General features: G+C 37.8%; 1 protein-coding gene across 1 annotated transcript; it reads left to right on the top strand.

The window, feature by feature from the left end:
* Positions 1–8,248: 8,248 nt before the first annotated feature.
* Positions 8,249–13,983, top strand: PLK2 (polo like kinase 2). The gene is made up of 14 exons (XM_063454045.1): positions 8,249–8,497; positions 9,385–9,492; positions 9,623–9,739; positions 9,866–9,995; positions 10,262–10,349; positions 10,469–10,564; positions 11,084–11,282; positions 11,408–11,555; positions 11,664–11,761; positions 11,904–12,021; positions 12,128–12,368; positions 12,475–12,604; positions 12,942–13,052; positions 13,160–13,983. Exons 1-14 carry the CDS (start codon positions 8,279–8,281, stop codon positions 13,349–13,351), a joined length of 1,995 nt encoding a protein of 664 aa, XP_063310115.1. The 5' UTR covers positions 8,249–8,278; the 3' UTR covers positions 13,352–13,983.
* The last annotated feature ends 2,393 nt before the right edge of the window (positions 13,984–16,376 follow it).

The following is a 16,376-nucleotide window of genomic DNA, read 5'->3' as shown; positions in this document are numbered from 1 at the left end:
CCCATTGATGGCATTCCCAAAGTATTTATGTTATTTGGTATATCAATGACCTCAGACTTAAAGGAACACACCAAGCACCACAACCACTATGGCCTGCTCTTTCCCAGGGTAAACAGTCAAACTGCTTGCTAATGTTTTGACCACTTACTGGAGGTAAGACTTACCTCCTACTTCTCTGCAGCCTGGAAGCTCCCTACACCGAATAAGCCCAGTGGTGCAGGTAGGCACTTTGTGGCAGGTCACAGCTCAAAGGAACTAATGAAGCTCCTTGCAGTTTCTTCTGACTTCACGGGAAGCTCCAACTGGCACCCGGGAAACCCCACATGAGATAACTGTTTGCAGGTCTCTCCTGGCCCCATAACTGCTACTGTGGGCTCTATGGTTATGGTACTTGCAGTGTTCTTTGAATGTGAATGTACAGGGAGTGCAGAATTATTAGGCAAATGAGTATTTTGACCACATCATCCTCTTTATGCATGTTGTCTTACTCCAAGCTGTATAGGCTCGAAAGCCTACTACCAATTAAGCATATTAGGTGATGTGCATCTCTGTAATGAGAAGGGGTGTGGTCTAATGACATCAACACCCTATATCAGGTGTCCATAATTATTAGGCAACTTCCTTTCCTTTGGCAAAATGGGTCAAAAGAAGGACTTGACAGGCTCAGAAGAGTCAAAAATAGTGAGATATCTTGCAGAGGGATGCAGCACTCTTAAAATTGCAAAGCTTCTGAAGCGTGATCATCAAACAATCAAGCGTTTCATTCAAAATAGTCAACAGGGTCGCAAGAAGCGTGTGGAGAAACCAAGGCGCAAAATAACTGCCCATGAACTGAGAAAAGTCAAGCGTGCAGCTTCCAAGATGCTACTTGCCACCAGTTTGGCCATATTTCAGAGCTGCAACATCACTGGAGTGCCCAAAAGCACAAGGTGTGCAATACTCAGAGACATGGCCAAGGTAAGAAAGGCTGAAAGACGACCACCACTGAACAAGACACACAAGCTGAAACGTCAAGACTGGGCCAAGAAATATCTCAAGACTGATTTTTCTAAGGTTTTATGGACTGATGAAATGAGAGTGAGTCTTGATGGGCCAGATGGATGGATTGGTAAAGGGCAGAGAGCTCCAGTCCGACTCAGACGCCAGCAAGGTGGAGGTGGAGTACTGGTTTGGGCTGGTATCATCAAAGATGAGCTTGTGGGGGCTTTTCGGGTTGAGGATGGAGTCAAGCTCAACTCCCAGTCCTACTGCCAGTTTCTGGAAGACACCTTCTTCAAGCAGTGGTACAGGAAGAAGTCTGCATCCTTCAAGAAAAACATGATTTTCATGCAGGACAATGCTCCATCACACGCGTCCAAGTACTCCACAGCGTGGCTGGCAAGAAAGGGTATAAAAGAAGAAAATCTAATGACATGGCCTCCTTGTTCACCTGATCTGAACCCCATTGAGAACCTGTGGTCCATCATCAAATGTGAGATTTACAAGGAGGGAAAACAGTACACCTCTCTGAACAGTGTCTGGGAGGCTGTGGTTGCTGCTGCACGCAATGTTGATGGTGAACAGATCAAAACACTGACAGAATCCATGGATGGCAGGCTTTTGAGTGTCCTTGCAAAGAAAGGTGGCTATATTGGTCACTGATTTTTTTTTTGTTATGTTTTTGAATGTCAGAAATGTATATTTGTGAATGTTGAGATGTTATATTGGTTTCACTGGTAAAAATAAATAATTGAAATGGGTATATATTTGCTTTTTGTTAAGTTGCCTAATAATTATGCACAGTAATAGTCACCTGCACACACAGATATCCCCCTAAAATAGCTATAACTAAAAACAAACTAAAAACTACTTCCAAAAATATTCAGCTTTGATATTAATGAGTTTTTTGGGTTCATTGAGAACATGGTTGTTGTTCAATAATAAAATTAATCCTCAAAAATACAACTTGCCTAATAATTCTGCACTCCCTGTATAGTATCTATCTAACTATGTCTTTAACCTCTGTTTGCTGAATGCATGTCTTATACTTTGTCCATTACCCTTAGTTCAGATAAATGATATGATCATGATACCTGGTCTATTATCTTGACTTTAGATTTAGTATTGGAGGTCAAGAGTGTTATAGTGATGTGCCCATCCCACCTCCCAATCTATTCTCTCTCCTGCCCCCTCTGATATAATTGGCTCTGTTTGGGGATTCATCATTCAAAGCTATCCTCCCCTGTAATGCCAACAACTATGCTTCATTGTCAGATCATTAGCACCAGAATGGATTCAAATCTGTCACTCGCCCTATATTCCTCAAATATAAACAGGTCTGTTTTGCTAGAGGAGTAATCGCAGCAACTGCAGTGTGTGCACTGCACTTGCTATGACACAGAGCAGGAGAACTGTTATTAGAAATGTTTTCCTTTACTCCATCTGTCACTCAAGTTTGACAGTGAGCTGTGCAAGCTATACGTAAATAATTGATTGACAGGCTGAAAAAGTCTAAAATATTTCATAGGTTTTAAAAGCCCTACTAGAGCAAATTATTGATGAACTGGTGTCTGTCAGTTAAACTACAGCCATGTGTGCACCATGACAGGTACGCTTTCAAATTAAATTCTTTTAGAGCCTCTTCTCCTTTATAATCTTTATTTTTTAAATTTTATTTTCGTCGTAAACAGAGAAAATTACAGAAAGTAAGTTACATAGTAAAAGGGAAGTGTTACAGTAGTTTCAAGGTGGACTAACACTGAGTACATCATCAGGAGTTCATGCAGGCGTGGTGATGCTGATATTTGATAACAAGGTTTAACGGGTTAATATTGGCACATAATATTGGCAAGTGCTGACAGTTTGTCCATTTCCTTTGTCTCCTCTATTTTCCCCAGGACCTTGGTTAGAGTGGGGATGTCTGTTCTCCCCCAATGCCTGCCAATGGTTCGTCTAATGGCTAAGGCTATATTTGCGATGAGCGTGCTTTGGGCTCTGTGGAGCCTCTCCTCTTAATTCCACTAGATGTCACTCTCTCATAAACGGCTTCTGTTCTACATTGTAATCAGTCTGATGGCAATAATTCTAACATGTTTCTTTTTATTATGAATCATAAACAATAATCCTAAAACAATGTGCAATTATCATTTATTTGTTAAAAAATTTTCTCCTCCAAGACTTTACCATTCTGTCTCAAACAGAATAGTTATTCAGCTATGGCCAATGACTGAATCAGTATATAAATGATTATGTCAAGATATATTTAAAATGGTCTGCAAACTGTCTATATAGGGGTGCCCAAAAGGTAGATCCCCAGACGTTACGCATCTACAGGTTACCAGTCATTAGAATGGCAAACATCATAGTTATACCTCTAAAACATCTTGGTATTTATCTTTTGAGAATGCCTGTTTTTTTTTTTGTTTTTTTTTTTTTTTTACATATTTGAGGTTGTATGAATAATACTGTTATTAGATTTGCACAACAAATGTGTACCCTCCAATATCCATGGATTATCCTGTAGCCTAAATGTTGAGAATATTAATCTGATAAGTGGTAAATCGAGTATTAGATTTGGCTACTGCTGATTTAAAATAAAAATAACTCTTGATGACAGTGGCATTGTTAATTCTGCTCATTGTATATCATTAGATTTCCCACTTAGATTCAGAAGAATTTTAGTAATAAAATATGTCATCAGACTCACAGCAGTAGGTTTGGTATACGTGGTGGTTTGTAATACCAGCTAACTGATAATATTGGAAATCTGATATGTCATTCCTGACCAACCATTTCAGTTTATTCTTTATACTGGCATACGTGGCAGGGAGCAAATGCTGTTTACATTGACCCCTGTTTAAAAGAAATTTAAAGGATCATTCTAAGCACCATAACCACTTAATCATCATTATTATTTACAAAATAAGGCCACAAGCTCACGAATAGTCCAAGCCATTTCTAAAACTATTTGAGAGTGTATTGATTATAAATATTAGTTTTTTGTTGCTTCACTGCAAATGCACCATAGCATCAGAATCCCATAATCTTTAAGAATGTAGTACTGGATAGCAAGGGGACCCTATGTGTGTACTTTACTTATTCTCTGTTAATAAATGCTTACGCTAGTAAGCGAGGCCGTTTTGCTCCACTTTTAGATTTTTTTTACAATAATCAACAATAATCTAAAAATTCAGAAATTGTACTGTTTATGATTACAGTGTGACTAATATTTTCATTAAGATTGTATACATGAATGGAATGTTTTAAATAGTTATATTAAAAAGATTTTCAGAGAATTAAATTAATTTTCACTAGAGGGCGACCTTTCTGCACTGTTTCTCCTGAATTGACAGAGTAGCACAAGCGTCTACATTTCTCTCTAAAATGCATTGTGCACCAACAAACAATTTCAGACACTGGCTTCCAACATGTATAGACATCCAGGTGCCGAACTGCAAATGCTGGCACTGTAAAATAGAATTGTAATTTAGTTTCACTAGTTATTGAACTGTAGGATTCCAACAGGACCTAATAACATATTACACGAGGGTGGTAGGCCTTCTACTTTGTTGATAAATACTCCCTGTTTAACCCCTTAAGGACACATGACATGTGTGACATGTCATGATTCCCTTTTATTCCAGACGTTTGGTCCTTAAGGGGTTAATGCTGGCTGGCTCTGCCATAATGAACCATGGCTGCTTGTAGGAGACCCCAAAACATCCTTCTTACCAGCCATAAATGCATAACTATACACCAGGGGAATCCAATCTTAACCTTTCAACAGTTCAACTACATTTCCCAGAATTCCAGCATTACCTAGAGAGCCAAGGTTGAACGCCCACGCTATTTTAGTACAACGTTATTTATATTTTATGAAGCCTGCTGTGGTACACCCATTGGCTTGCATATACATTAGTCTGGAAAGTAGCCAAACTATTGGCCATCAGTTGAGTACCACTCACCATGTCTTGCCTGCTAGGTCACCCTGACAATAATTCAGAGAGGATGAGATCATTCAAGATCTCATTACAGCACAGGTTATAGCAGTGTAACCCCTGCAGAGATGGACTAATGGTCAGCATATATGGTTGTTAGTTTGTCCTCTAGCATTAATAAAGAAAGCAGTGCCTGGTAGGGACCAACGATTATGTCTTTATTGCTTTAGGTACGCATGATACCACACTACTCCAAAAAATTTCAGAATAATATGGATTAAAGATTTTTTTTGGTTTGTTTTCAATCGAAAAAATATCTTCAGTTGACCATGTGAAAGTGGTCAATAGTAAGTCATTTTAAAGTCGCAGTTGATGTACGCACTAGCATGCCATACCGAACCTGCCATCTCTTCCTTTTATTGCTAATTAAAGGGACTTTACATTCCATTGTGAATGGTTGCATCAATATGATTATTAGCCAATGTCTACCACCTTATCTTGCCTCAGGCTGCCTTCCTATGTGATGAGAACCGAAAAGGTCACCACCTCTTTTTTAAATACTGTAAACAAAAGGCACTTCCTACCCGTGAGAACAGATAAACCCTATTCAGAATGAAAAGACAAGACGCTCCCATCAGAACCTGTTCACATGTTTAACTGATAGAGATATCCTAGCCAATGGGCCATGTCTAAACATTCTAAATAAGAATGTCAAGTTACAACACTTCTACCCCTCATAGACAAAGTGATTAAATATTCTACTACTATAAATAAAGCAGCTCTACATAGTATATATATTATAGCTAAGACCCATCTGTGCAATAGATCTCCTGGGTTTATAAACTAAATAATACATTGGGAAGAATTAACCAGGGCTTTGCATATTTGAAGTCAAAAGGGGCCAGCTGATAAAGTATCCGAGCTGTGTAATGTCTGGAGTAAAATTTGCGGTTCCCTTCACAGTAATTATTAATGTAGTTAATAAAAAGCCACAGATTTCAAATGTTACATTTGTATCTGAACGATAATGATTAAAAAAAAAAAATTACAAATGTTAAGAGAGATTTAATTGTAAAATGCTAATCAGCAGCAAGTGGAATATGAATAAGAGGCTTGGGGGTTGTAGCAGGGTTTCTGATTAATATGTATTTCTGACATTTAATACGAAGCAGAATGTTTGGTACAATTCCAATTCAGAATAAGTCAAATCTGCTGTTGTCCTGAAGCAACAGTCAGAGGCATCCCCTTGGCAGCAGTTTTACTGTAGACCCCAGAGACATTTAATGAACCAATATTTTCAGACAGCACAAGGTTTATGGGCAGGGAAATATGGGTGCTATGTGATGCATGCTGTGAGTTAGCTTTATTAACCACTAAAATGCAGACAGTGTATTTGCCCCTGCCAAAGAATGCAATTCTGGTTTTATCTTTTTTATATCTTCAGTTTGCCTTTCTTGTACATCAAGGTGAAATGATGAAAAACAATTAGTTGCACATTTTTTCCTAAAAAGCTTTATGATCTACCATAGAGGGCTTGATAAAAGCTTTTGCACTGTCCAGGCTCTCTGATCACTAAATGAAAGAGATTCACCTTTACCTTACAAGCACAGGTTTCACAGCTGAGCTGAGAACATGCCCTAGCTTGTCAGTCTGAAATTACAGAGCAATGAACACCAGTTTGTCCTGCTTTCTGAGCCTGGCTGGCTGTTAGAGATTTGTGTTCTCTACATCAGGGAAAAAAACCCCCCAGACATTTCATGACAGGGAGAAGCCCCCCTCCTACTTCCTCTTTCCCTCACCCTGGCTTCCTAGACAGCTTTACATGTCAAGTGATTTCACTGCTGTGGTTGTGATTAGACCCATAGAGGAAAAGGAAGGATCTTTTTGTGTACAATGTATCTATTCATTAAAAAAAAATGAAGTCAGCAATGGTAGAGATCTGGGTGGCTGGTGTGGGTGCCAATTTTCCTTTTGTCTGCTGTGCCTTTAATGGGTTGAATTGATTTTTGAATTTCATTCCAAAGGCAGCCCTGTACAGTAGAATCAGCTAGTGTTTCTGAATCTCTGGTGAAACAGATGTAAATGAATATTCTTGTTCTGTGTCAGCCTTTGAATTTCCAGAAATGTGACATTGATTGACAGCTCCTCTCTGCAGGAGGTTAAGGACTAGCTGGTGCTATTGTGTGCCACATGCTGCCTTGGCAGAGGGTACCGGTGGGTTTCCCATCACTGAGTAATGATACAGGCTATCCAGAAGGGTTACGTTTATTTTAAAAGGGTTTTGATGATCTGTCATGTGGATGGCTAATGCCTGTATTATCCCAATTAAAATCAGTGCATCTGGTGTGCTACCTTATGGCAAGACAGCAGTACAGAAATAAAATGAGACACGTATTTGAGGTGACAGGTGATGCCCAATGTCAAACATGTAGCCACAATGAACGAGATATATGGTATGATTCATTATCAATCACACATTCACAGCAGTGTAAGTATAACAAGGGCGTTATAAACGCACATTTTATTAACCCCTCCATGACAGATGGGATGCTGAGATATAGATAGACCGTCCTGAAGGGGTTAATGCATTTGTTAATATACAATGGTGTTGTTTTCTGGTGGTATCAGTGTTCGTAACAGAGTGTGTTGTGATGAAGAATATGACATGCCATGGCTTTCTAGATGAGGGACCAGATTTAATGTCCTCTATTCATTTTACATTTCTTATATTGCTACAAGGTAACCCATGAAATGCATTGCACCATTTATTATTATTATTTTATTATTTAAATATAGTGCCAGCGAATTCCTGGAGCCAATGTAAGAATTGTGATGAAGCCAATTAGCTCCTTATCAGTGTGACAAGAAAACCCCCTGTGATGTGCCACTCTGGATATTAATTGCAGATGCCTGATTCAGAGTCTCTGTATTTACATTGCCAGCTATGCCTGAATCAGGGTCTCTGTATTAACATTGGCTGAGCTATGCCTGATTCAGGGTCTCTGTATTAACATTGGCTGAGCTATGCCTGATTCAGGGTCTCTGCATAAACATTGCCAGCAAATTCCTGATTCGGGGTCTCTGTAATAGCATTGGCTGAGCTATCCCTGACTCAGGGTCTCTGTATTAGCATTGCATGATTCAGGGTCTCTCTGTATTAGCACTATCTAAGCCTGCACTAGGGATATGCCCAGACAATGACCACAGGATCTAGCAGGAGGGAGGAAGGGGTGAGGGCATGTGCTAGGCTGCTCCATACGTCACGTGTGGGCGTGTCGGCGGTAGCTGATAAAAGGAGGTGGCTGCTCCGGGAGCCTGGCAGAGCTGTGTAAAGCCAGCAGGGAGGAGTGCGCAGAGGACTCATGGACATACTGAGGAATATTGCTTATCAGCCGGCTAGCGGGGGCAAGATGTGCGAGCAGACACTGGGCAGAGTCGTTGACAGCAGCAGGAGGTGGAGGGTCCCAGCTGAGGGCGACCATATCCACCACACCTGCCCTACCTCTGCCAGCGAGGTGTCCAGGATTATAACAGACCCCAGCACTGGAAAGAGATACTGCAGGGGCAGAGTGCTTGGCAAGGTAACCCACCGGGCATGACACATGGCACTGGCAGCTGCTGATAAGGCATTGCTGCTGGCACACTCTATGGGATGCATTGAAGCATTGCTCATCGGATGCAAAATGTGGATTTACAGACATTCTAAATGGAATCCAAGTCCTCTCTATTCTAGTAACATAAAATATTTATTTCCATATAATACCATGGTATTCCAATCTCCCCCTCCCCATCTTGGATTATCTGGGCATCTCCGTTGTTATTAAACTGGTACCTCTCACTGCATCTTCATACCCCATCCTCTCCCTGCCAGCAGTGGTTACAGCCAAACACTATTATCAGTGGCTGGTGATGTCTAATTCTGAATGAAATTCACATTAGATTGATTTATTGATCAGCAACAGGTTAATTTAAATGTGTCTTTCTATGCTGGTACTGTACATTTGCAGACACATAAGGAACATGTATTTTTTATGGTTTCATTTACTACTTGGTATTATTGTCTAATAAAAAATACTCTAATTCTGCATCAATCTAATTCATTCCACTAAAATAATAAATCACTGCATTTTATAATCCGCATGGGTTCTGCCTCAATGCATCATTCTACTTGATTTCTATACGTTGTTTATTAAAAATTAAATAGACTTGTCAGAATATTGTTTTATTTGATTGCTGATACCTTTGTCCTTTGTGCATTGAGCCTTTTGCTTTCTCCCCCAGTCTGCAGAGGGGTTAAATGTACCAGATTTGCACTACAGATATATTGCATTATGTGTATTGCAATGTTTTAGTTGGATTGCTGTGGTTAATCCTTTAATCATTTTATACTTGCCACACTGCATTCACATAGGTTTTGTCATTGCCGTTTCTTCCAACCTTTGATTCATTATCATTGCTTTGTTTATAGGGTGGATTTGCAAAATGCTATGAAATGACAGATTTAACAACCAACAAAATCTATGCTGCTAAAATAATCCCTCACAGCAGAGTATCCAAACCACATCAGAGAGAAAAGGTAGGTACAATAAAACTTAATTACACATGTCTAGTTTATTTTTAGTGACAATAACTTTTTATGGAATTATGGAATTTATAATATATGTACTTAAAAAAAAATGTAATTTTTTAATTTTTTTAATTTGTAGATTGATAAAGAAATCGAATTACACCGGACCCTTAATCATAGACATGTTGTGCAGTTTTATCACTATTTTGAAGACAAAGAAAATATTTACATATTACTGGAATACTGCAGCAGACGGGTAAGCTTCTTGGATTATTTTAATTGTCCCTCCTTGTTTCTAACGAAATCAGCCTCTCAGATTGATTTCTACGGTACCAAGAAATTCACTGTCACATCCCAACAATCCTTTCATTTGTCTTTGCAGTCAATGGCTCACATATTAAAGTCCAGGAAAGTATTGACGGATCCTGAAGTGCGCTACTACCTCAAGCAGATTGTGTCAGGGTTAAAATATCTACACGAGCAAGAAATCCTCCATAGAGACTTAAAATTAGGTAATCATCTTAACTATTTCTTTTCTAACTATCCTTCATGTATTAGTAACATCCTGCATGTGTTAGACTGCAAGCTCTTTGGGAAATATATTTTTTTGTATCCTGAAAGAATCATTCATGTGATCTTGAGATCTATATATAATATTGTATTCAATATGGAGATTAATTTGGTCAAGGCTCAATCTGGCTTATTGCAATTTCAGGGTTCTCTTCTATGATTTTTTTCGTGTTATAGTAATGGTTTGCTTGTTTTTCTTTGTCTCTAGGAAATTTTTTTATAAATGAAAGTATGGAGTTAAAAGTGGGCGATTTTGGTCTGGCAGCCAGATTGGAACCTCTTGAACAAAGAAGAAGGTGGGTTTTTATTTTTTTATGAAGTCCACATGCTATAGCAGTCGATCCTCAAGGATCTCTTTGTTTAGATCTTAACAATACGATTGGATTTTAATTTTTGGCTTTTCTTCTCCCCCCAGAACTATTTGTGGCACACCAAATTACCTCTCTCCAGAAGTGCTTAATAAACAAGGACATGGATGTGAATCAGATATATGGGCATTAGGATGTGTAATGTAAGTGTCTCCTAAATTAAAACTGGCATACATTTCTAATCCTATTCATATAAAAAAAAAAAAAAGAAGTAAACTAAATGTCTTTAATAAAGATACATAAAATAAATAGATAGTTGCATGTCATCACAAACCGCCATACTTACAGAAAACATTAATTTGAGAACGACATAGCCCGGAATGCATGTGGAGGGTATTTATTGTTTCTTAAAAATGCTTCAATGTGGGTAAAGCAATCACTGTTTTTAAGGTAGTGTATATATACAGCCAGGCACACTAGAAGTAGGTTATCCCTGTAATACAGTTTAGATGGGGTTAGGTATTTGGCCTATATTTCCAAATTGAACAGAGGGGTGGAGTAGCAATGCGTGTAACTTTCATTGTAGAACTATGCAACCTACATCAGAGTAGTTAATTATATGAGAATGTATGCCTATATCTCTTAAATGCAGATGTTTAAGGATTATTTTTACTGGAATAATTACAGTGCAATAAAACAAGATTTGTCTTCTTTTCTTAAAGGTATACCATGCTACTTGGCAGACCACCCTTCGAAACAACAAATCTTAAAGAAACCTACAGATGTATCAGGGAGGCAAGATACTCCCTCCCATCGTCATTGATGTCTTCTGCAAAGCATCTCATCGCAAGCATGTTGTCAAGAAACCCAGAGGACAGGCCAAGCTTGGAAGAAATCATCCAACATGACTTTTTCTCGCAGGTATGTGAATGACATTGTCTTTATTATCTGTTTTTGTTTTTTTGGATATTTTAATTTATTTTTTTGTGATGAATGCATAATTAGGTCATTAATTGGCTCTTTACTTTTTTTCCCATTTCCTTCAGGGCTTCACACCAGACAGACTTTCCTCCAGCTGCTGTCACACTGCACCTGATTTCCATTTGTCGAGCCCTGCCAAGAGTTTCTTTAAAAAGGCTGCTGCAGCTCTATTTGGTGGGAAGAAAGAAAAAGCAAAATACTTAGATAATCACAGTGAGTATCAAAAGGTTAATTGTTTACAATAAAATGATAGATGGAGCATACTCCTCCATACGTTCTTCATAACACAGACACATTCTAACAGGACTATGTTCTTTGCAGATAAGCTTCCAAAGGAAGATGAAGAAATTTACAAGCTGAGACAAGACTTGAAGAAAACCTCTATCTCTCATCAGCCTCAAAATCCCAGAACAGATGAGGTGAGTTGACTTTCCTGTAAATTGGCTGGGGTGCAAAGGGACTTGTGTAGAAATTGATATTTTATTTTTAGACCACTGCTGAATTTCATTCTTTGGTGTGACATATATGCAAATATATATTTTTTTTCTTTTTCTTTTTTAGGACAGCAAAACTGTATCCAAATCAAGTGTTCTAGAAAAGAGTGACAAACAGCAGATGGGAGACACGATACGAATGATTGTCAGAGGAACCCTTGGAAGCTGTAGCAGCAGTAGTGAATGTAAGTATGTCACAAGACCAAAGAGGACCTTCTCTTTTTACCATGTTAGGTATTCTGTCGAGGGGCAGATCTTCCTGATAGTAATTTCTCATATATTCACCTCCAGGTCTTGAAGACAGCACCATGGGTAGTGTTGCTGATACCGTTGCACGCGTTCTTAGAGGTTGTTTAGAAAACATGCCAGATTCAGACTGTATTCCTAAAGAAGATATAGGCACGTCATTCCATTGGGTGACAAAGTGGGTGGACTACTCCAATAAGTACGGCTTTGGTTACCAGTTGTCAGATCACACCGTCGGTGTCTTGTTTAATAATGGAGCACACATGAGCTTGCTACCTGACAAAAAGTAAGTGTTGCAGACACTCTATAGCCTGTCTCTAACTGCTTGCCTACCATCCTTATGTCCCTACGTTTCTCTAATATATTGTTTTATTCTTCTTCTCCCATCATAGGACTGTGCACTACTATGCAGAACTGGGGCAGTGCTCAATATTCCCAACCACCGAGGCTCCGGAACAATTCATTAGTCAAGTTACAATTCTGAAATACTTTTCTCATTACATGGAAGAGAATCTTATGGATGTAAGTATCCCATTGATCTCGTGCTCAGGAAAATATACTGAATTATATAATTTTTAAGCGTTATAGTCCATCTCTAAAAATCTTATTTCATAGAAATTGGGAGAAAAACATCTAGTGCACAATTCAGTCTTGTGATATGCTGACATTTTACATGTCCTGTTGGGCAAGGATGTCCAACACCTATTCTTAGTCCATTCTAGATAAAATACCAGTCTATGTGATAATTTGGTTAGATATGATATAAAATAGATTAGGATTTGGACCTTAATTTAATTTTTAAACAACTGTAATGAATATCACAGTGCATAAACTAACATATTTTTATTTTATTTTTAAGGGAGGTGACTTACCAAGCGTGACAGATGTATGTAGACAAAGGCTTTATCTTCTCCAGTGGTTGAAATCGGACAAAGCTCTCCTAATGCTTTTTAATGATGGCACATTTCAGGTATTTATCTTTACATCTCTCACCTAGATTTATCTAAATGAAACAGGGATGTTGTGTTCCTACGATTACATACTTTAATATATTAATTTACTTTTTGCATTCCACAGGTGAATTTTTACCATGATCATACGAAGATCATAATTGCCAACCAAAGCGACGAATACTTATTAACCTATATAAACGAGGATAGGATGTCTACAACGTTTCGTCTGAGCACTCTTCTTCTGTCTGGAGGTTCAAATGATCTAAAAAACAGAATGGAATATGCATTGAACATGTTGTTACAAAGATGCAATTGAGTTGGTTAAAAGCAACTGGATACAATCAAGACAGAACTGTCCTACACTGTGAGATCATATGTATGAGGCATTGGAACGTATCGTGTTGGAAACGGGAGGTGGTACGAAAAGAAATGTCCTACGTGGTGCGCTGGGCTGGGACCAGACTGAGGCTCAATCAATCCTGCTTTGTTGGAGTTTTTTTTTCTTTTTATGGATAAAGTTTGTCCTCTTGATTTTGGAAAACGTATGTAATAGGCTGCAAGCACATAAGCTTCACGGGTAGAAAAAGAACAAAATCTGACAAAGTGGGGTAGTTTTGCATTTAGCTCCATAGTGAGCATTTATATGGAGGATTTGTACTGTGAACATTTTTCCGATTCCTGGATGGATATGGCAAACCTAAAGGACAAAGAATGTTTTGAAAACTATGGAATCGCTGTGATCAAAGCAGCTCGCGACTGCTTAACTGTGAACTATGGCCATATTTTTTTTTGTTTTGTTTTGTTTAATACCCACATTTGTGGCTGGACAAGTGCATTCCTAGTTATTAAATAATTTATTACAGCCCAAAGTGATGTATTATTTATGAACTTTTTGGACTTTAATATTTTAAGTATACGTTGTTGGCAATAAAGAAAAATGTAAAATGATTTGGTCTATTTCGATTTCACTATGCAACATACAGTCCGCATACACTACATCCCATTGCCTGATCTATTTTTCAATCTGACCTCCACTACACATGACTTATGTTGGTATTTAATTTCCATGAGCCCTCATGAGTATTAAAAAAATAAATAAAATTAAAATATAGGATAATGATGATTTTTACCAATCACACAGTGCCATAAAAACGGCTTATGTCATTAATACTACTTCTACTTTAGGTTTTCAAATCACATTCCTGGCAACCAGTGTTTTAAATCACTAAACACAATCCTTTTCCCTTTCTCTGAAGCCAGGTATATTTTAATCCTCTTCGATGCTGTGATCTTTTACTTCTGTATGTGAACTGTCCTGGGATATATGTCTGGCCGTATTAGTTGATGGCAAATTACAAAAACTAATTTTTGGCTTTTTTTTTATTTTTTTTTTTATTTTTTTTTTAAGAGGGGTGGTGTAGAGTTTCTAACCTTCATCTGTCTGTAAAAGTGAAACACTTTGAAGTGTCTTAATGTTTCAACACACTTGTAAGGCTTCTAAACATCCTTTTAAAGCTTCATAGAAGTTATTACATCCGGTACCTGACAGTTTATTGGAATGCAATATAACCTGTTATTCTGAATTCTGAGCCAGTATAGAGCTCTGTCTTGACTTTTTAAAAGGTGGGTATAGAAAACCAGACAACATAAACATTTTGTTTTTTCATTTAATTAACTCCGGACAGTATTTTGATTATACAATAAGGCTTATTTTAAAGGCGCTATTTAAGAATGTTGCCTAAACCCAGCTTTAGTATAGGACATTCCAAATTCTTAATACACAGATACTGGAGTAGTAGAATTATATTTACTTATTTGTTGTAACATTCTCATTCATAATGTTACAGTGCAGCATTTTCTTTCAGAAAGGAGTTCGGAAGGATGAGCATGGTTAATTTGCAGAAATTGTGTCAAAACTGAACTTTTACATATTTAACAATCAACACAGAACATAAACACTTTAAGAAAGTACATTTAGCAAGTCATAGATCTCAAAAGATAAATCATTTCCTTTTAATGATTTTATAATAGAGGAGGTGTAATAACATTAGATGTATTCAGGGGTTTGTATAAACAATTCTCTTCTCTGTTCATTACTGAAACTGTGTGGTTGTGAATAGGTAATCAATTAAAACTTGTGGAAAGGTGATTTCACCTGCCGCAATGTAAAACTTTAAAATTCTATTAAACACATGAACTTAACTCTCCTGATAGGTTGTACTATTACATGCAGCAGCCGGTAGACATATGCAAAATTTTGTTTCATCCATAAACAAATCGAATTGTCAAAATCATAAGCCTTTTTAATTACTTTTAGAACTACTTACAATTTTATTAAAATCTCATATTCCCTTTATAAATAAAGATTTAGTAAAAAAAAAAAAAAAAAAAGAACTGCATGCTTTTCTGTAACATATCAAGAGCATATAATAATTATTTTGGACATTATTGTTATAACTTGGTAATCTGAGGAGAAACTAGTTGTCACTCATTTTGATTATAAGGTTGATTGGGAATTTATAAATAGTTAAACATATGCCTTTCTTCGATTTGTATTTCTTTTTCCTCTCAATTACCTCTCCATTCCCTTTTATATTTTACCAATAGCTGCTTCTCTCTGTTAACTCTTTTAGCCATCACCTCCAAATTTCCCGTGCTACCTCTTGTCTCAAATCCCCATTGTATCCTTTAGATTGTACGAGCACAGGCCATCTAGCTAAGCACTAGATTGTACGAGCACAGGCCATCTAGCTAAGCACTAGATTGTACGAGCACAGGCCATCTAGAGAGCACTGCTTACGGGCAGGGCTCTCTCTACCTCTTGTATACGTCTGTGCATATTGTATGTTTCTCAAAAACAGAAACAAAAGGAATTTCTTAATTGCTTCTTATTTTATTCTCCACACACCGTCATGGCTATTAGCACATATTTAACATTGCCATCGATAGGGAGCAAAGTACTCTGCAGTGTACATAGCACACAATATAACGTTTCTTCTGTAGTCTAAAAATAGAAACAAACCAATTTAGCATTACCGTGACAATATGATACTGACAGCCCATTAAATTGGGTGGAGTTGTAGTAAATCCCTTTATATGGATTTTCAAAGTTCTGACGAAAGTCGAAACTAGGCACACATTCACATCAAAGCATCCGATCTTCCAACAAAAACACCTGCACCACTACTTATGGACACTTAGATGATTTATATATGCCAGAAAGACTGCAACTTGCAACCAGATAGAACAGACATTCACAAAATTAGACTAAAATGTGGCACCTAGACTTAGCTGCATGGGAAAGGAGAGAGGAAGAGTGTGTCTTGCTTTGGTCTCTGTAA

Source organism: Pelobates fuscus, chromosome 5, assembly GCF_036172605.1.
Source record: "Pelobates fuscus isolate aPelFus1 chromosome 5, aPelFus1.pri, whole genome shotgun sequence".
Lineage (NCBI taxonomy): Eukaryota > Metazoa > Chordata > Amphibia > Anura > Pelobatidae > Pelobates > Pelobates fuscus.
This window is presented reverse-complemented; position numbering and strand designations above follow the sequence as displayed.